This window comes from Scomber scombrus, chromosome 17 (assembly GCF_963691925.1).
Source record: "Scomber scombrus chromosome 17, fScoSco1.1, whole genome shotgun sequence".
NCBI classification, from domain to species: domain Eukaryota; kingdom Metazoa; phylum Chordata; class Actinopteri; order Scombriformes; family Scombridae; genus Scomber; species Scomber scombrus.
The window spans coordinates 12,193,706-12,214,824 of record NC_084986.1 but is presented as its reverse complement, the minus strand read 5'-3'; the positions used below and the strand labels follow the sequence as shown (position 1 = coordinate 12,214,824).

The 21,119-nt window shown below is 38.9% G+C and overlaps 1 protein-coding gene across 1 annotated transcript; it reads right to left on the bottom strand.

Moving 5' to 3' along the window:
• Window positions 1-1,352: 1,352 nt before the first annotated feature.
• On the bottom strand, window positions 1,353-19,507 carry coq8aa (coenzyme Q8A, genome duplicate a). Its single transcript, XM_062436717.1, has 17 exons — window positions 19,080-19,507; window positions 14,122-14,221; window positions 13,615-13,694; window positions 13,208-13,470; window positions 12,922-13,117; window positions 12,747-12,813; window positions 10,158-10,235; window positions 9,077-9,205; window positions 7,104-7,189; window positions 6,605-6,745; window positions 5,833-5,914; window positions 5,491-5,584; window positions 5,189-5,330; window positions 4,152-4,259; window positions 4,005-4,070; window positions 3,525-3,611; window positions 1,353-3,362 (listed from the first exon to the last, which is right to left on the bottom strand). Exons 2-17 carry the CDS (start codon window positions 14,213-14,215, stop codon window positions 3,072-3,074), a joined length of 2,004 nt encoding a protein of 667 aa, XP_062292701.1. The 5' UTR covers window positions 14,216-14,221; window positions 19,080-19,507; the 3' UTR covers window positions 1,353-3,071.
• Between the last annotated feature and the right edge of the window lie 1,612 nt (window positions 19,508-21,119).

Below are 21,119 nucleotides of genomic sequence, written 5' to 3'. Positions count from 1 at the left end.
CCCTTCACTCCCTACCACCCTCTCAGCAGTGTAAACACAACCGGAGTTGAGTTGTTTCCATCTCTGCTCAGAAAGTTGCAATGTCAAAACACATTCAGGTCACCAAGATGTAGTGCAGTGACAATGCCAGTTAGAAACCATTTTCCACCTCAGTCAGTGAGTCGACAGCCCGGGCTCATAAAATCTCACAAAGTAATCACAAAGTATTTACAAGAAAATGTCCTTTAAACTATTTAAGACCTGATCTAGTGGTTAAGATATTCTGAAGGCAGCCAATATTTCTCAGAGAGCTGGCTGGGAGTCAAATGTGGTTAGTGGAATAGTTTTAGAACATTTACTCTGGGAAAACAGCAGATGGCATTTGACTCAAATTAATATAATTGCTCTAGGGAAGCTATAAATCCTTGCAATGTGAAGTATACTCATGTTATGTCTGTCAAACCAGTAATCTACAGCATCTATGCATGATATTTAGATTAATTAGTTTATACAACTTCAAAAATACAGTTTAGAGTATGTGAGCATACTGTAGAAGTGAATAAAGCATCTGCTATGAGTATATGAGTTTACACCCTGTTAATGACCACTGTTGTTTTGTGTACTCATCTCTCATTCTAATTTCTCTCACCTCTGCTCATAAAATATAATCTAATGAAGCAGAAATTACATTACATGTCATACAGTGCACGCAGCCAGCTGAGTTTCATATGATTATTTGGCTGGTTTTGACTGGTAATGCTTCGCCTTTGGTTAGTATTTCAGTATTCGCTCCACTGGTTGGAAAGACAACAGTGCCACCTGGTGGCTGTCGAGGTGCATCACAACAACTGAAAGAAAGTGGTTGGGGTGGGGGGGGGGGGAGTTTGTGTAGGATTTTCCACGCACCGACTCAAAGAATAGCAGGAAAGAGATGAGGAGAGGAGTGTGTACGTGTCTATCCACATGCACTCACCACACATTTTTACGTGTCTAACTACATGCACTCACCACTTGCTTGTCTGCATGTGAGTAGTGGCACAAATCATTGGCCAGGATATTTAAATGCGTACGTGTAGATGTGGTGAATATTTGTGTGTGTGTGTGTGTATGTGCACATATTTCCCAGGCTCTCTACCACTTCCTCCACTCCTGGCCAAGGCCTTGCTAAATAAGGAAGGCAAACTCTAACTCTCTCTCACTACTGTATTTTCTCTTTTTCCTATCCCAAACACACATTAAAACCTCATAGCCAGGATGCATGGCAAAAAACTGGTAGTGCATACATTAAGATTTATGTTTTTTCTGCAGCACTTTTTTTTTTTTACGATCATAAGTATTAAGACCACACTCACAAAAAACCACAAGGAGCCACATTACAAGTATAGATCAAACATTTACTCTTTTCCAAACAATATCTTTAGTAAATAATGCATTTGATTAGAAAATTTAAACCACCTTTAATCGAGTCTTGATATGAAATATAAAGAAAAAGATTTCTAGTCTCACTGGCAACTTCAGGCACCTCAGTTTTTTTTTTCTTTCAGCTTCAAACCACCAACCAGACCATTATAACGGTATTCACACAGCAGAGTACAGAGAACTTTCACACACACCAGCCAGGAGACGGAGGATTTTGCACCCAAGAAGGCGCGGAGATATTACCGACTTGTGGGAGCGAGGTGAGCCCACAAGCCGGGCTTGTGCGAAATCAGCATGAGCCTCTTCCATCCCGGCAGTTCATTAACATTCATGACAGGCCCAGCGTTGCTGTCAGACTTTATCTTCTTTAAAGAGAGCAACAAGGATCCATGTGGTTTCATTACACGTTTTACAATTGCTTACTACAAATCAGGCTTTGGTACTAAGAGAACTGAGTCTGGTTATTTCAGACCGAATTAAAACTATAATTCTCAGCCACAATGTTCACTTTTTTTGTTATTTATCAACTGGAATTATGGAAAGTCTGTACCATATGTTTAAAAGAAAATCAGGTACAACGGTCGACAGGACAAAAAGAAGAAAAAATCTCTTAACAGAGACACTGAGTAAAATTATGTTTCAACCTGAGGTTCATTAAAACATACAGATACTGGAGGGCTTGTTCATGGTCACTTGAAACAAACGGTTTGAAACTACAAAATCTTTCTACTCAAAGTAAAAGCTATTAAGAGCAACCAGATAAATGAAAGCATTCATTCAAGCACTGTAAATCTTAACAGCTACACTGATACAGAAGATAAAAGTCAGACCCTCATGTGTTAATGCTGACAAAATCCTAGTTTGTCACATTTTCTGCAGCTAATGAATCTGAACTTGATTGCTTGGCAAGATTTCGACTTAAACAGTGAATCCGTCTTTTACTGCTACATTGTATCTGGTTTCTAACTTTACAAGTCTGAGTTATTCATGTGTAGAAAAATCAAATTTCATTGACAACATCCAGTATTCAGAGAGAAGTTTGAGAAAAACAATAAAAGCCAGACATGTTGGTCAATACTACTACTGCTATTGCCCATATACAGTAATAACCCCATTATTTCATAACTTTGGATTTACATTAAAAGTTCAGTCCTCTTTCTTCATACTATCAACTCTCATGTTACCACCAATGACATTTCTGGCCAACCAGACAGTTAATATGATTATCAACACATTCAACAAAACACAGCAAAACTAAACATCAGAGAAAAGATAAAATTCATAACCTTTTACATTCATGTTACACCTACACAAGGCCTTTTCTCTCCCTGCTTAAATCCACTTCCCACTTCTTCTCAGTCTGTCCTCTCAGGGCCATATATAGGTAAGAGTTTGTCCTTAAAGCGGTACTAAGGCTGTGCTGCTGCTCCCTCTTTCAAACTAAGAAATGGTGAGTATAAATATGTGTAAGTGCCTTTCAAAACCTCATTGTGATGGGATGCCAAAACAGGAAAGATACGCTTTCGCTCAATGACAATTAAAGGAGGGTTACACGGCCTCTTCTTGAACTGTTTTATCTGCAGCTCTGCAGCGTCACACCCCGACTTCACCACCTTGCTGTTGGCCCCAGGACCTGTCCATCAAACCGCCTGACATTTGGAACTGGCTCATGCTTAAAGAGGGGGTGGTGTGCGGCCTTCCCAATACTTTTGATACGTTGCTTGGAACATGTCCTTGCATCTCAACTTTGCATTCAGCCGGGAGCAGATGAGGAACGAGCCGCCCATCTTGCGGTGCAGCGAGTACGTCTCCTCGGGAGGCGGGGTTAGCCGATGTCTGAGCATCACAGGGATGAGGTTGTGGATTCTCTCTGTGGTGGACTGGGCACCGAAGTCGAAGGGCTCTTGGGAGGCAAAGGCCTCGCCAAGGATCATCACCGCATCCACATGAGCGTTCATCATCGCCTGAACATGGAAAGTGGAGGACAGACTGCATGACCAACTGCACTAAAGGTGGCACTTTTATGGACCTTTTTCAGCAAGCTCATTTTCCAAGGTATGCCAGTGCCAAAATTCACAGCCATGGTTTGTGATGTAAAGCAGACAGAGATACAAAGAGGTGTTTACCTTGGACTCGTACCCAGTCAGGAACTTCATCTCAATAGATTTCTTCAGAACTCCTTCTCTGTCGCCAACAGCAGCTGACCGGATAATCTACAATCACAGATAGGTCAGCATGTTTTTCAAAATTAAGATTCATTGTGGGACAAGCTACACTATAAACTACACAAACTATAGTGTGTTTCCACCTTAGATTACAAAATGTCTTCTGCAACAAAACAAAAATGTTTGCTCAACTTTTTAATGAATTATTGAAGCTTTATGTTACCTAACAATCTATTCTAAGTTATTAATAAAAGTAATAGTTTTATTATTGTTTTATATAAATTACAACTACAAATTATTTACAGAATAGAGATTTAACAAGATAGCAAAGGTTCAATTGTGTGTGAAGCTGTAATTTAAATAAACCTTTTTCGGTATTCATTATTATGTGGTAATAATGGATTGATAAAATTGCATGATAATAAAGTTGATAGGTCTTACCTCTATGTAGAGATCGGTGAAACTTAGATCAAATCCTCTGGTGGCTCCAAAGTCCAACAGTGACACCTAGAGAGAGACAAAGCAATGATCAGTTAGTTCTAGTTTTAGTTGTTTTATCTGTATTGTTTAGACCGAAGAGAGACTCACCTTGTGCGTCTGTGGATCATAGAAGAAGTTAGACCAGTTTGGGTCCGTCTGCATGTACCTGAACTCAAACAGCTCTCTGAGGCACAACAACAAGATGTTCTCACAGATCTGAAACAGACACAAAGCTATATAAATCCTATGGTTGCTCACTAGGTGTTAAAAATATAGTAATTTGGGTACTTTCAAAAGCCCAAAATGCCATTGAAATTCAATGCACTGAGGTCAACTAGGAAGAGAGGCGAAAAATTAAGGGGTGAGGAGGGCAGGGAGATGTGGGAGAGAACAAGTGCAAAGGGAAGAAAGCTGGTGGGAGCAGAAGCAGCTCCCTTTCCTGCCACTAGAGGTCCCTCCAGCTATCCATATATTAAAATTAGTACAAGGAACTTTAATTTTGTGTTGCAGCCCCTGTGGACAAAAGTGGTAGTCCTTTTCCAGAGTGAAGACTATATTTCCCATGAGCACTAGGTACCATGAGGTAATGATTCTATTTGTGGCTATTTAAGATTAATAACTCTAGTTCTCTTGACCACCGCTGCTCTCTCTTTTTTCTCTCTCTCTGTTCAATCATGCTCTCTCTCATCTCTTTTAAAATTAATTAGGATGTCGATAACAGGTCTAACTACTTTTAACATTATCAAACAACAAGATATGTCCTCCACTCATTGGAGTAATGTCTTTGTGCCCCTTCATGGTACAATCCTACAATGTAATGTAAACAAAGGCTTTTTCAGTCTGCGTGCTATAAATCGTTTTGTCTGATTTCACAGGGGATCTGACCCAGTGGCAGGCATTTAGAATATCAATATTGAAATAGTCAAACTTCTCACTGATAGTCTTGTTTGCTTATGTGGGTCATATAGATATAGAGGCTTCATGAGACCATTTTAAAGAACCAGTTAAAAGTTCCTTGAAGTAACTTTAATTCATCTCACACACACAAACACATGCTTCTGAACTCATATACTTGTGTCTTTATTCCCAGCTCACAGCACACATTAAGTCAGTTAAATTTCTATTCATTCTTCCATTAGTCACACCTCTTCCTTCAGCTCCTGTGAGATGTTATCCGCCTGGTCCAGTGGAAACCCAGGGACAAGCTCAGTGGTCAGAACATGGCTGCCGCTCAGCTCATCGATCACTTCCGGCACATAGAAGAATGGATGGTCTTTCAACAGCTCCCTGGGTCAGACGGATGAATAGATACAAAGACATAAAGGTTAAGGAGATAAGGAGGGTAATCCATAGTATCAAATCCATCTAGTTGACTGGCCCGAACAGGAAAAAAAACTTTCTAGATTGTGGTTGATACACACTTGGATACTCGCAACATATGGCTCACCTAAATTTCTTTGCACACTGGGCTTCTCTGATATAGTCACACTCCAGTGCTAGCTCTCTTCTCATCACATCTATCATGTGCTCTGGAAACAGACCTAAGGAGACAGAAAGACACAAACAGATGGGGAGACAGTGTAAGACGAGCCTTCACATGCCCATAAACTGCAGAACAGGTGGAAGTAGTTGAGTAAGTGTACGGGACAAGGAAACTGGAGCAGATGGAGAGGTGACTGTGCAAGAGAACTGAAGAAGAGAAAGAGACAAACAATAATAAACCGAAAGTAAAATTGAGTGTGTGTGTGTGTGTGTGTGTGTGTGTGTGTGTGTGTGTCTTTCAGTGTACCTTCAGGTAGGGCATTGCTCATATTTAGCACTGTCATCAGGTTGTTGACGTCACTATTGATACTCTGAGCCACACCAGGATACTGCAGATGAATAGACAGAAACCACAGAAGAAGAGGGAAAGAAAAAATAAATACATTTAATCAAAATTAGTTTAGTCAAATAATTAAAAAGTAATAATAACATCGTTAGCATTTTGTTAGTTATCTCACTTGAAGGTTGTTCTAAAAGTCTTTATAGTATATTGAAATCATAGCTTTCATCAGGAATACAATTATCATCTATAATGAGATCATTATAATACTATTACATTCAATTTTTCTTGCATATCCTTCATAAGATCTAAAAAGATTTTTAACAACTGAGATGGCAATTACACAGATAAATACTATGAAGGCATGAAATAACATTTGCTCAGATGTTTCTCAGAGAAAAACCGCATGCATCTGATTTGACTCTGTTCTGGTATGTAAACAAAGTCTGTAAACAGACCACAAAGATCAGATTCTGTGCGGTTTCTCTCTTCATGTGTGTTTGAGCAAAAGGGAGAAAAACAAATGTCACACTCTCCACTGACAGTGTTTACCTTCATAACATGAGAACGCACTGTGTACACACACACACACACACACACACACACACACACACACACACACACACACACACACACACACACACACACACACACACACACACACACACACACACACACACACACACACACACACACACACACACACACACACACACACACACACACACAAAAAGCCTACCTGTATTTTCATGGCCACCTCCCTGCCGTCCTTCATCTTAGCCAGGTGAACTTGGCCGATGGACGCTGCTGCGAACGGACGGTCTTCAAAGGATTCAAGCTTGTCTCTCCAATTATTACCCAAGTCACTGTTTAATGCTTTCTGTAGACGGTCACACACGTGAACAGAAGAGAGTAAATTAACAGTTGTTGTATCTGGTTTGTTTTCTAGCCTGACCCAACTTGGTCTCAAGTCAGATGTTTTTGTAATATTGTCATATTCAACTTCTAACAACAGCATCAACAACAGTCCAGCTTTAGTGAAAGACTTTCAGTTTTCTTTTTTCAATTAACTGATGTTAGAGTTGTTATTAAGTTAAACATAAATTCAGTGGGCTCAATAATGATAATAATAATGCTCAATAATACTCAAAATTGTACATTGTATTATGAAATTAAATCCTGCAGCAGCGTTTATCGAATGACAACTGCTAACTGATGTAAAAGAAAACAATCCTTACCGTCATTTGTTTGATTGGCATGAAGTCAGCACTCTGTCTCACACGCTCAAAGATTTTGGCGAGTTGAGGGTTTATGAATGCATCATCTGAAAAAGGAGAGGGTTATATAATGAATATATGAGAACTTGGAATTTGTTTCCACTCTGTATAAACAAATTCATTTTTTATACAAACATAAACACAAAAAGAGACAGTAACCCTTTCCGATGTTTTATCTAGGAAGGTAACTTCAAACTTATTGATAAGATAACTACAATCATCTATCGTGTGTAATCTTATATTATATCAATACGCTGTATATCAATTTGTAAATTATCTGGAGAATTAATTATTGGAGCAGGAATATTTAATTTGGCATCCTGCAGATTAAATAACTGACAAATTGAAATACTATGATACTAGTGGCATCATATTGCTAATAAAAATCAGATAATGCAATAAAGCAGTCTTATTTATTGATATGCAAAGCTGTCCACTTTGGCCTAATACACCCAGAGATGTTAAAGAGGTAGCTATTATGATATGATAATATACTGTACTGAGCTGAATTAAAATCAGACTAACTAAGAGCATCAGTCTAAAGAGAAGTGAAATCATATCTCATCAAAAGTCTATCCTTAAATAGTGTCATATGAAAAAAACTAAAAATATGAAAATTGCAAACTATATTATCAGATTTAAAATAGTTTCAGACCTCTCAAGGTTTAAACTATTTTGGTCATCTGCTAAAGGGTACAATGGTTGGACGCACAATCATCCAGTCTATTTGAAAACAACACACCACCGCCTTCCGGCCGTGACAGATAAATGTCAGCAGTGCCTATTGAAGACCGCTGCAGGATTTTTAGCCTCTAGATTTACAGCCATGTTTCAGTGTGTCCTCAGAAGTACTTATAATTAAAGTGTTTTTCAACTGTTGTCCATTTCACTCTATGTGTGTGTCCCCTTTTGTCTGCTATTTAAGAATCAACTTGTCACCGCCTCAAAGAGCAAGAGTAAAGCCGTGCCAGTACTGCAAATAATCACACACACAAACACACACACGGTCAATCCACTATGCTGAAACCTGATTATCAAACATGATATCAAACATTGTGCAGCCATGTCCTTTTACCCTCTACTAGTGTTTTTGTGTGTTTTGTCACATTTATTGCACTGTAATGTCTGTGTAAGGTTTGTCTATGAACTCATAGTATGAATGCCAAGGGACAAAGTTCATCCGCCAATGTTAAGCAGCGGAGCCAACAGCGATTAACAAAAATAATGTTACCCGACTCTGCTGCACAAGCCCTGTACCATGATGTTTACTGCTGCTAGCCTTCACCTGTTTACCTTCACCTGTTGCATAATGTGTTATACAGTGTGTTCAGCAATGCAAAGAAACAATAACTTATATTACATTTAAAAAACAATCTGTTTGATTGACACAGAATATGGGAAACGATCAATCACCAGCTCACCAAAACCTGTAGCATCAGGAAAAAACTGTATCTGTTCTTAGTAAATCAACTGCAGCTTTCTGGCACTAAAAAGTTGACACACTCTAACCTTCACGGACTGGCAACAACCAGACTTCTTTGCCAGCTTTCTTTGTAGACAGCTGACTGTGATACAGGGTTTACAGTGCTGTGTGGTTTCTGCTTGAAAACACAGTGCAGGAATAGAGCACAGTATAATTATACATGAGGCCTTCACAGCTGGTGGCAAGTTTTTGGACTGTGCTTCCTCATTGGATGCTTGGCATTTCAAGACTGTTGCTGCACTATATCAAAGTAAGGAACTAAGCTGCTTTGAAGTAAAATACATTAATGAGCTGATGCTTCATCTGCATTTCCTCTCCCTCCCTCACTCTTTCATTTGTTTCCACTTTGACTCTAATGTCTCTTTTAAACTGAGACTCCCACCGTACCCTCACTTAGTTGCCCACTTCTTTTATTTGTGCATATGTGTGTGTTTTTGTTTTTGTCACTCACCTTGAATGCTGAGCATCTGTCCGAGTTTTAACGCAGCTCCTCTGACTTTACACAAAGTTCGGACGATGCGTTCGGCATTGGCTTCGGACAGAAACGGGCTAGACTCCAGAACAGACTTTTTATTTTCACCTGCAGCAGCACAAAACAAGCACAAACAATTGAGTTTTCATACAAAATGGTTTACGTTACATACAATGACTGCTTTTAAAGCACTGTCTGGCTAAATCTTCAGTCACTGTGATCTCAACAGGGTGATTTGACATCGAAAACAAACTTTTTCTGTTTCGTGTAGAGGTAAAGCCATTTAGAATTAATCAAAATCCAGATCAGCAGCTTTAGGTTCAGGTTCATGTTCATGTGCTTACGTATGTAACACAGTAAGTTTCTGTGTGTATATGTGTCAGTAGGTCGTCAGGTAGTGTTTCAGTGTGTCTGAAGCAGACTTCAAGGGCTTTAACAGAGATTTACCACACACACATGCTTGTGTGTGTGTGTTCAGAGTGTCCCTGCTGGATTAAAGCGCACACACACAGATAAACACTGACAAGCAGACGCACAAATGCCACCGATTTACGCCCGTACGCTCTGTTTAAGCTTAGCTCCGTTTGGATTAGCAGGCTGACAGTGGAGAACAGGAATGTCTGTTTAGGTGGCAAGTTGCTGTGGGAGGCATATAAAAAGCACCTAGTAGATGCTTGCGGGCTATCTGACTACATGTTACAACATGCATGAAGGATGGTTCTGCAAACATCTTGAATAATAGTGCTATTCAACAGGAGGTGTTGCAAAATCGTCTACATGTTTTCATCAATGAGCCAAAGGTTAACAGACACAGTGGTCCTTGCAGGTATAAAAATATTTATTTATATGCTGATCCTAACATTTCCTATAAATACAAATATATTTCAGTGCACTTAGAAAGAAACAACTATTATCTCAGCAACACATGTACTAAACAGAAATAATAATACTTGTATATCCCAAAAATTAACAGTAAACCTTGCTGTGTATTTCTTATATACCCAGCAAAATAAGTAAAAGCCACTCATTGTATGTAGTAGTGTGTGAGTTTGTGTTTTACCTGCAGCAGCATCATTTTGTCTCATGGTCTTTTTAGCGACTTCTGCCAGCGCTCCGAAGCCCAAACCTACAGCTAAACCTGGTGCAAAAACACATACAGACCAACAACACAATTAGGGAATATTGTAAAAACACTAATGTACCAATGTGCTCATCATGTAGCAGGACATTATAAGTTGTAAAATGTTGAATATTTGTGAGTAATGTGACAAAAACACAAAAGGAACAGACGTGAAAGCACACAGCTGCACAGTGAGACTTTAAAAACATCCATTCAGTGAGTCAGTTAGTCAGTGTGGGAATGTATCGACAGGCAGCTGCCTGAATGGGACATTCATGTTTCTTTGTGTGCAGAAATAAATGACTATATGTGAATCCATCTGTTATCTCACATGCATCAAAATAACATATGCTGCAGATGATGTAAGACAAATAAAAGATAAACACTGATTGACTCTGCACTGTGCTATACAGAACTGTAACAGCTGCATTTTTGCTGTTCCATCAAGGCAGATGGAAATTAAATCACATAGCAATTAATCTGATGAAACACTGCCTGAAGTAAATATTCTAGCTGAAAAGGGAAAAGAAAGGGCAAGACTGCACGAGTTGTGGGCTGTTTATAAGAGAGATCCTCAGAGCCCGGGCTCTTACATAACTCAGCATTACATAATCAGTTAGTCAGCGGTTCTCTGAAGCGACAAATGTGAGATGCAACAGTAGATAGACGAATCAAGACAGTGTGGCTCTGTGTCCTGTTTATAAGTTGACTAAGCATTTTTTCAATCTTTCTAAAGCTCGCTGAAGACACGCTGGCACTGAGGGAGCGAAGCAGTGTGCCACACTTTCTGAAAAAATGTGCTGGCAGCTTTGTTCGGTGTATGTGTGTGTGTGTGTTCCCTTGTGTAACCTGACAAAGTATGATCTTATTTTTACCTGCACCGCATGCTATGTCATCCTACGGTGTTTGTCCAGCCGACAGCAACTTGCACACATATACACTTGCACAACAGACGAGCCACCATCGTGTCACTCTATGTATATAAATATACAAACTCGCTGCAAGACAGAGGTCAGCATTTCTCGCTAAATCTCTGAGCAACAGAAATTTTTCCAGATCAAGCACAAGCGTCTGTCTGTCATTTGAGACAGCCATGTTTTCACAAAGTGGCTGCTGGACATTACTTACAAGCTTTAAAAGACTTTTTAAAGACGGTTCTCTTTCCATCATGTGGTATTCAGAACCAGATAAATGGAAATTAACAGCTCAGCAAACATTTGGAGGCGTGGAGACAATTTAGCAAGGTTGTTGTACTCTATTGCCAGGAAACACTAACAGATTTAAGAAATATGAATCACTTTGCTGCTTCTTCTCAAACTTAAGTGTATAAATTTGTACACAAACATTGCAGGAGAATGAAGGACAAACCGAGGCCACATTCTACCACCCAATCCCCTCCTCTCTCCTATCTGACACCTTCTAAATGTTACAACTGTCAACAAGCACAATCAACTCAGCTCTGCCCTTAGCCTGTATAACTCCCTGTTGTTTGTTATGAGCTGTAGCTAAATTTTGCTGCATATGTTTGCGTTGGCAGGTCAGCTTGACTCATCTGTTTTTGAGTATGCAATGATACACAGTTATGCATTTCCTCACTATGTGCTTCGAGTTTCTATGTCCCACTTTTTTTCCACCTGTTAACTTATCCATCAACCCGCTGTCACGAAGCAACAAGCTGCTGATCTAAAAGCTCTGGTGGTGAACCTTTTGCTAAGCTTGTGTGAACATTGTTATTGCTGTGAAAAAACATCCTGTCCAGATAATACTTGGAGATTAGAATTTACGCTCATCTGATAACATGTCACACTTTACACATTTTGCAGTGTTAGGCAATACAAGGTGAGTACATTACAACTGCTGGCTTTCCTATAATTAAAGGCCTTGTTGTATATTTATTATTCATTATAATCACTGCAGAGACCTTGAGAGGATCATCCAATGACATAAGACAAACTGGCCTGAACCTAGTGACCCCAGCTTAAGGGGGGGGGGGTCAGATTGAAGATTACAAGGTTAAGACAACTTTCCAAATCCTCAACTAATTTAATTTCATGTAACATTACATATTATTAGAGATGTACTTAACTAGTTACAAAATGCGATGTAGTGGTTGAATATTACTCATCCACATTATGTAAACAGTATGTGTCCTTTTTATGTAATAACTGAGTCATTATCATTTCTTTTCTCTTTTTGTTAATTTGTTTTGACTATTTACTTATTTTTTTAATCTCTGATTTGCATATCCACCAAAACAGTCTTATTACCAGCACAAATTAGCAGAAACCATTTACTGATTTTTCTCCTTTTTTCCTTATCTAGTCAAATAACTTAATGTTCTTTCTTCACAATTATTAATTTAGGGGTATGTTCCAATAAGGCTTATCTGTCCAATTTACTAGAATGCTTTATTTTGTGTTGACAGACGGTAATAAGGAGAGGGACGGAGAGAGGTGTACACTTGCAAACTGACACAAATAACTACAGATACAGTCATGATTCAGACTGAGTAATAGAGAGCTGTGTTACCTCCAAAGTTGGCCAGCCTGCCGAGCCGGGTCACTGGAACTTTCCTCTCTCTGGCTCTCTCGCTCAACTAAAAGATGACAAAGCAGTCAAGACTGATTTCTGAGAAAGGTATGTGGTTTCCATCTATGTTTGTGTGTGTGTTTTTGGGAAACAGAACTGGAAAAACAGGAATTACCATCTGTTTGTGTGGTTTTGTCTCAGCCCTCTTTGTCTGCCTGGCTTTATCGATGTCTTCGGCCGTCAACCCTCCAACTGTGGATGGGTCCTGATGATAGCTCCTGGCTTGTCTGATTGAATGCTGATAGGGAATCTGTCCCCACACATGTCTGTTCAGATTTTGGTTGTAGAGATGATGATTTCCCACGAAACATCTGACGCGCACAAAGCAAAACTGATTACCTTCCATCCTCCAAAGAACAGAGAAAGCTACAGTTTGTAATTCAATAAGAGACTTTTCATACCTGGAGTCCTGATGGTAAGATCTGGTCTGTCCGCTAAACTGTTTGCTAGGATCTTTGTATCCCTCAAACAACGACTGTTTGCCATTAACGTGGCTCCCTGATGCTGTGCTGTGCTGGGTGGCTCCCTCATCACTGCTTCCTTTGTGATCTGCCATAAAGTCCACACCTTCGTCCCTAAACTCTGAGGCTGAGAACTCACTGTCATCCTTAGGAAAGTCATAGTCTGACTCTGAGGAAGAGGCTGACTGTTGGCCAGACAACTCCTGAACAGAAAAAAAAATTAAATAAAACTCTTACTAAACAGAAAGATACTAGCTCATAGCGCTTGCTATTTAGTGCGATATACAACTCCTTTCTACTCTGTACTCCCAATTCAAATAAGTAAACATATACATAAGCACACATACCTGCATTTTCATCATGGCGACTGAGAGGCCTTGCTCAGCAGCCGATTGGACGCTTTGAACAGCAGCACCAACACCTGGAACTAAATACCAAAGAAGACTCTTGTTAGCTATTCAGTACACTGGAAACTAACTATACAGAAAGGAATATCAATGTTAGCACTCATAATAAGTGCCTGACAATAAAAATATAGACAGAAAAGGCATTATTTGTTTAAAGGGCTGTATGTCAATGTATCATATGTAACAATGAAATTACACTTAGTTGACAGAAAATTCTATTTTTGCTCACTCCACAATGGCTTTCTAGCATCAGTCCACCAAACCATGCTAACATTTCCATTTAAAGTCCATTATATGTATGGAAGTCTATTATATTTGAATATTATTACGTGTTTCATATAAAAATAGCCTGCTAGCATTTGCCTTTCAACCAAATACAAATGCTGAAACTTTTATTTCCATATTGTGACAATGACTTGTGGATAAATATCAACCAGGGAAACTCACCTGTCCCACTGCGCAGGGTGGTGCCCTGAGTTTCTATCACCGCCTGGCTCAGTTTAGCCAGGCCTCGCATCAATAACATCATGTCACCTGCCATGATGGACTAGAGATAGAGAGAGAGAGGGAGGAAAGAACAACAATTAATACACATACATCAATTACGTTACATCTCCATACAAAGTAGACCTGGTAAGGTAGAGAAGTTCATGCTGTACAACCTACGGGCCTGAAAAATGAAGCCAATGCAGAAGTGTCAAAACTGCAGTTCCTCAAATGGCCACTTGAGGCTGGCTCCAAAAGTAAGTCAATTGCCATAGGCCGCCATGTTGAAATGCCCAACTTTACAGCAGAAATAAACATGTTTACAGCCTAGTACAAAAAATGGTTGTTCATGATAACTGTACAGGGAGGGATTTTTCTTTTCTTTTTTTAAAAACTCACCCATTTAAAATTTAATATGGCTTAAAATGATGCTAATTAAGCATGTGGCCGCTTCAAGTGGCAGGCGGGTGCTGTCACAGTCAAGTCGCTACCACGTCGACAACATTGATTACATAACGTTATCATCACATAACCCCAGATTCACAGAGCATAGGCACAGCTGTATCCGTCACTATTTCAGTGTGTTTTCAGAAAGAAAGAAGAAAATGAATTGTAACATTTTGCTTAGAAAGCCTTGTTCAACGTTTGGTTGTATTGAAATACCCTTTAAGGAGTTGGATGTCCTGTTTTGTGGTGAGAACTTTTTTTTAATCCTTCTTTTTGCGAGCAAAATTTTGCAGTAGCATCGTCACAGTAAACCATAGACTGCAAATGCACTATGCTAACCAAGCTAGCAGCTTGCATTGGGGTCAGCTCCACCCTCTTGCCCAAATATGGTCATTTCTGTCTCCAAAAAACCAAGATGGCGACAGTTAAAATGCAAACTCAAGACTTCAAAACACATGCCCAAGAAAAAATGGGTGATGTCATGGAGAAGAAGACAAATGGAGAGAGAAGTAATACCTGTCTTCAACAAACTTCTCTGCCAACGAACACGCACACTCACAAGCGTGCACACACACACACACACTTACAAGCACACACACACACACACAGCTGTCCCATCTTGAGATTACTTTAATACTTCATCTAAAAATACTCATGACTTCCATACCCTGTGTGTGACACAAACACACACACACACAAGAAAGGTGAGGGGAATGCTGTACATGTATGATAGCTGTGGAAGTATGAGTATGTGATCCAGGCCTAGATCTGAAAATGTCACTGCAAACTAAGAGGGCGATGTTGGAGAGCTGCTGGCTGTTGCCTGCTCCAGCTATTTCTGTGCACGAGCTAATGTGGGTGCACATGTTCTCTCTCCGTTTCTCTCTGCTAATACAACTATGAGACTGTTTTCTACTAAGGCTTATTTGTCTAAAAATTTACACAATCCCTTTCCAAAAATTGATCTGGGTGTATCTTTTACAAATATGACAAGATGTAATAGTTGGCGCACACTCACACACATTTACTTCAGCTCAAATACACTGTTACTCCATTTTGGACACAAATAAAAGCTCTCATCTCTGACATTTATCTAATCACAGCTCCCACTGCATTCCTCTCTGTTATTAAATTAATTGTTACTGTGTTTTTGTCAGCATGTTAAAGGTGCGGTTTAGTTGACAACGTGCTTTAACACCGCTCAGCTGGGATTCAGGCCAATGGAAAAAGCTGGTGCTGAAAGAGTCAAAGCGATGTGAGTGTGTGTGTGCTGCAGCAGGCATACACACACACACCGAGTCAGTAACTGGGTCATCTGTCCTCCTTCAGGGCAGCTCTGTGTTTTCAGATGGTGGCAGAAGACAAGTGGGTATACTTTGACACAAAGTACCAACAGCAAGATCTTATGTAGAAAATTATTATTTAGAAACATTTACATGCACTGAGCTGTGCCTTATTTTTATGTTAAGTGGTTGTTTTTCTGGCATAGTGTAACCAAAAAAATCTATACAAAAGTCCATTCATTACTCCCAACCCCTGCCTAGCAAAATCCTGCTAAGCTGGACATTTATACAGGAAGTAAGATACAAATAAATAAATAAATTAAACTTTAGCCTGCACAGAAATGTCTCGGCACACATACAGTATAAGAGACACACTCAGACTAGAGCTGTGCAAAAAAAAAAACATCACAATATGTTTGACCTAATATCTCCATATCAATATTGCAACAATACTGTAGGGATGACTATTGATGCTTTCGCAAAATGTTTCCACACTGAAATTTTTGATAAATAGTCATCAGTAATGTGGAGATAATGACAAGTTGGGTAAAGGCAAATAACAAAATAGTTACAACAGTATGGTAAGTAGAAAAACTTTGCTGTAATGCATCCTTTAAAACCAGTGAAAGACAACACTTATACCATATCGTGATATTAGGATATCCAAAATCTCCAAGAAGTCCAGGTGAGAATGTTCTTCTTTAGACAACTTAGAAACACAGACTCATTCTGCAGTTTTGTACAACCATTATTCAGAGTATCTTCATTTAAAAACAGTCTGGTACAGCACCCAAGACTGGAGTGCACTGTCAACTGATCCTCCTAAAAGACAGGCTTCCCCATCCTGTCATCCCTGCATGCAGCTCTTAATTATCAACCTAGGAATAATATAATTACTTTTTATTGTATGTACACTTATGTTTTGCTTCTTTTTCCACATGATATATGGAAAACAAATGCCACCAACTTTGCTTGCATGGCCATTAAAATAAAGTAAAGAGAAAACTTCCAAATGCACGTCTGTTGTCATAGAAAATATGAAATCTTGTGCCTCATGCACAGCTGCAACAAACACACTTCAATCAATACGGAGTTCTACAACGATTTAACAAATTTCACTTGCTACATCAGAGACCCTCAGGGAGAAGTTACTGTTTATTGCAAAATGTATTCCATTGAGCAACTTCCCATTAGTCAATGTGGGTGTGTGCCATCTTTAGGTGCATACAAGCACCAAGACAGATGAAGGTCACAATCTGTCTAAAAAGTTGACAAAACGTAGAAAAGAGAAGGTATGGTCAGTTATGAGATCACTGCAAGGTGTTTTTGTGAAAGCGTACTCACTGTGATTAAGCACGGTATTGTACGGTGAACGTACACACCTAATCCTCAGCTGTTGTCTGGACTCTACTGCTCTGCCTCCACAAGCTGTTGACTCACTGCTATGGAAATAGCCTGCAGTCTGTATCAGCATGTGTGTATGAATGTTGTTTAGGACACCTCACGGCCTACCGACAACCTCTCATCATTGCCCTTGACTACTGATCCTGAGCCAGAAGGGGGAAATGTGAGCCACCACAGTATCAACGTCACCACCACTAACTGAGGAGACGTGTATAAACTCACATATCCTACAATACTAAAAAAAAGGAGAGGGCGTGTATTTGAGTATTTTACCCAAGTACCAAAAAACTTTGGCCAAAACCTGAACTAAATTCTTGTACTGTAGTACTGTAACCTGTAGAGTCTAAATGCATACTACATGGGTGGCACATATATTATTATCAGATAATAATACAGTGCATTCAGATATATTGTATTGACAATGAGAAAGAAAATGTTCAATCTGACAAAGTTATTCTACACAGTCTTGTTCTCAGTTATTGTAAAGGTGTTGAACCTGTACTTTCATATATGTCTGTCTCACGTACAAATGTAAAAACTAAAATTCAGATTATCTACATACTTCCCATACTTGCAAACAGGAAGATGGATAGCCTAAAGTATAATATTAAGCAATAAATCAGCCCAGATGATATACTGGTTGAAGTTTGCTATTTTTAAACATATCAGCCTTGGTGCATGTTGGCTAATGATTAATAACAAATGACATTACAGAACACCACAGATATGTTACTTTAACACTGTCTCCATTACAGTTTGTCCATCAGGGACCACTAATATTAGTCTATAAAACTGTATTAGTCTGGCTACAGTATACAATTAACAAAGTTAATATAAAAAAGGAAAGTGCACACTGATAAAGGTTGTAATTGGGTCAGAGAGGAGCTGAAAATCTGTTGAGTCTGGGTTTCATGTTTCAAAATTGATTTATTATAACTTTTAATTGTCATAATTATTATCTATTTCTTTTTATTTTATATTGACATTTAACTACAACTCTTCTGCATCTTCATTTTTTGGTGTGTATTCGTGTCCAAATTTATATTTGCCATCCTGTACTTGTAAATTAGTTTGAACTGCATTTGACTTGTTGACTGAAGGATTGATTTTTGATTGAGAGTTTGCCAAAAAAGTTATTCCTGGTCGGATACTCACACGAAGGATATACAAGGTATAAACTCTGCTGGTAACATATTGTTCATATTGTGTTAGTATGACACTATTGAACAGTGATTTCAGGTTAAATTTAGTTGACTGACCATCAGTAATGCTAAAAACAGTCAGTTTACATTCTACAGCTACATAACATTCACACACACATTTCTAAACACTCTATGCATACAGTTGCAATTTTATTCAGACCTATTTTCACAAAAATCCTCCAAAATGACTAATTTCACATGTGTGCTAACAGCTTTGTGGCATTTAAAATCTTCGTTTCTAAGGTTTATTATTAACTTCCTCGTGGGCGGCTACAATAACAATCGTGCCCGGATGCTGACTGATAATTATTCAAACTTCAAACCTCACGGCTTCTACAAAAATATGACTGGGGGGAAAAAAGTGTATCCGCAGCTGAAATACTTTTCGGATACTTGAGTGGTGTAGTGCTGCGTTGGCTGGTGGGTGAAGCAGCAGCCATGGACGCAGGGTGCGTCAGCACGCTGTCTGTCTGCAGAGGATTTAATCAGCATGCGGAACCAATCTGAGGTCAAAGCAACGAGAAACAAGACCAAAATAATGACAGTAAGCTAATGCATGATCGTTTTTTCGCAGAATACTCACCAGCAGATGTAGTGCAGAGCCTTGTTTCTTGAACTATGTTTGTAAGGTCAATTGTAAGGACAATTACTCTTAGTTTAGCAAAGATATTACATCAAATTCCCATCCTTTTTTCTTTTTTTTTTAACAGGACAGTTACGTTGCAGCATGTGCTGCAGGTAGAGTGTTGGTCGCTCTCCTCCTCTTGCAGCTGCTGCTCCTGCCAGCATTTAATCCAGATTGTCTCTCTCTCTCCCTCCCTCTCCACCACGAGGTCAAACCTTATTTACCAACTTCACAGTCAGCCAGTGCCGCGCATTGACACAACCCACTCATCAGACCGCCCCTGCTGTTTGCAGCATACACAAGCTCTTGTTTTTTAGACAGACATGCACAATTTGCACAACCGCCTACATACAATTGTACGTTCTTGAACTGCATTGTAATAATTACGTTAAATATAGTTTTTGAATGCATGCGTGTAATGATTAGCCCTATATGTACCTTGTTTTCTATTGCAGTTTCCCTTTCTTCCCATCTGGATTCATGAAAACACCTTCAAAATCTAACCTGACGTAATTTGTACTATGTTTAAAAAGGCAGAACAGTTTATTTCACCCTAAAAAACATGCGCCAAAATGGTAAACTCAACTGGATTTATAAACAACTCTGGTTTGGCGCTTGAGTCCCGCCCACTCTCCTCCTATTGGTTGTTGTTGTGGTCTGTTGACAAGAGGTGGAGGCAGTAACTCGGCTCCTCATTGGTTCATCCTGCAACGAAACTGTGCAGGTTTTACTTCTGTGTTATTGAGATTAAAATAAACATCACTTTTACAACGATACTGGTCAAGAAGCAGTAATAATTCACATATTCAAACACAAACACCGCACAGCTGTCAAACATGGAAATAAATTGTATCCTGACAGTGAAATGAGCCTCTGCTGCCACCTGTTGTTATAAAAACATACATTGCAATCACTACTATGGTCAATTACAGTTTTTTTCTGATTGCTTATAGTCACCTTCTTTGAAACTATAGGCTATTTTGGCAAAACTCTACACACTAACCACAAAATCTTAGACCAAACCAGCAAAGCATTATACATCTCTTGCAAAAGCAAACTATTCTTGCAAAACTCTTCAAACTCTTAAAAAATGTGTTTTTGCATCAATATGATAAACGCAAACCATCATTTGAATAACCATACAAAGCACTAACTACACTGATAGTATAAATGAAGAACACTTGTGAAAAGAAGAGAAAAGAAAAAAAATGGCTAAACCTCATCTCAAGCTCCAATTTGTAAGTGAACTGATTTTCAAAAAGTGTTTTCACATGTGTCGATGTGGAAAGACATTTGGCAAAATGGTGTAGCATGTAGAGACCAATATTTACAGTTTTGCTAGAAGTGTGTTATAATATTACAAACTGAGTGTAAAGTAGAGAACGTGCATTCAGTTTCAGTTTTGCTACAAGTGTTAATGGTTTCAAAGAAAGAGCTTCAAGAATCACTGCTATACATTCAGAAAAAAACTGTAATAGAAAAAAAACAACATTACATTACACTATTAATTTCAAGTATGAAACTGAGGAGGCTAATTACTTTGCTTACATTTACTGTAATAAAATTGGACAAAAGCATACAAATAAAAATTACAACGGTGATAAATATAAATCACTAAAATTCAAAAGCCATTATATACAGAAGAATATTGATATATTTTTAACTCTAATGATGCAAATCTAGGTCCTGACTTTGGCTTTCTGATATAGATGTTCTTGCAGTGTCAGTGAAGTGACAGCAGAGTGTGCCATAGCTTCACACAGCCCATGTTTGTTACAGCATGTTTTGTAGAGGAGGTTGTGAGCTTTTCCTAGACCAAAAAGTCCTGTTAACTGAATACATTTCCTGTTAAACAAGGACAGGTTGACATACATGTAAGGGGTCTAAACTAGGGGAAATAAACTAAGCAAAGGGTATGTCTTACTATAATCAAGACTCAAGTTTTACCATAAAGGGACGCACCAAATGCAAGGAGCAATGTGGGAGGAGCATTTTAAT

What these genes read in the sequence shown, in the direction of transcription:
- coq8aa (XM_062436717.1), bottom strand. Translation starts at nt 14,215, where the DNA reads ATGGCAGGTGACATGATGTTATTGATGCGAGGCCTGGCTAAACTGAGC. An exon ending in TCTTACCATCAGGACTCCAG is followed by an intron (nt 13,118 to 13,207) that starts GTATGAAAAGTC and finishes TGTGCGCGTCAG; the next exon opens with ATGTTTCGTGGGAAATCATC. An exon ending in CAAAACCACACAAACAGATG is followed by an intron (nt 12,814 to 12,921) that starts GTAATTCCTGTT and finishes GTCATCTTTTAG; the next exon opens with TTGAGCGAGAGAGCCAGAGA.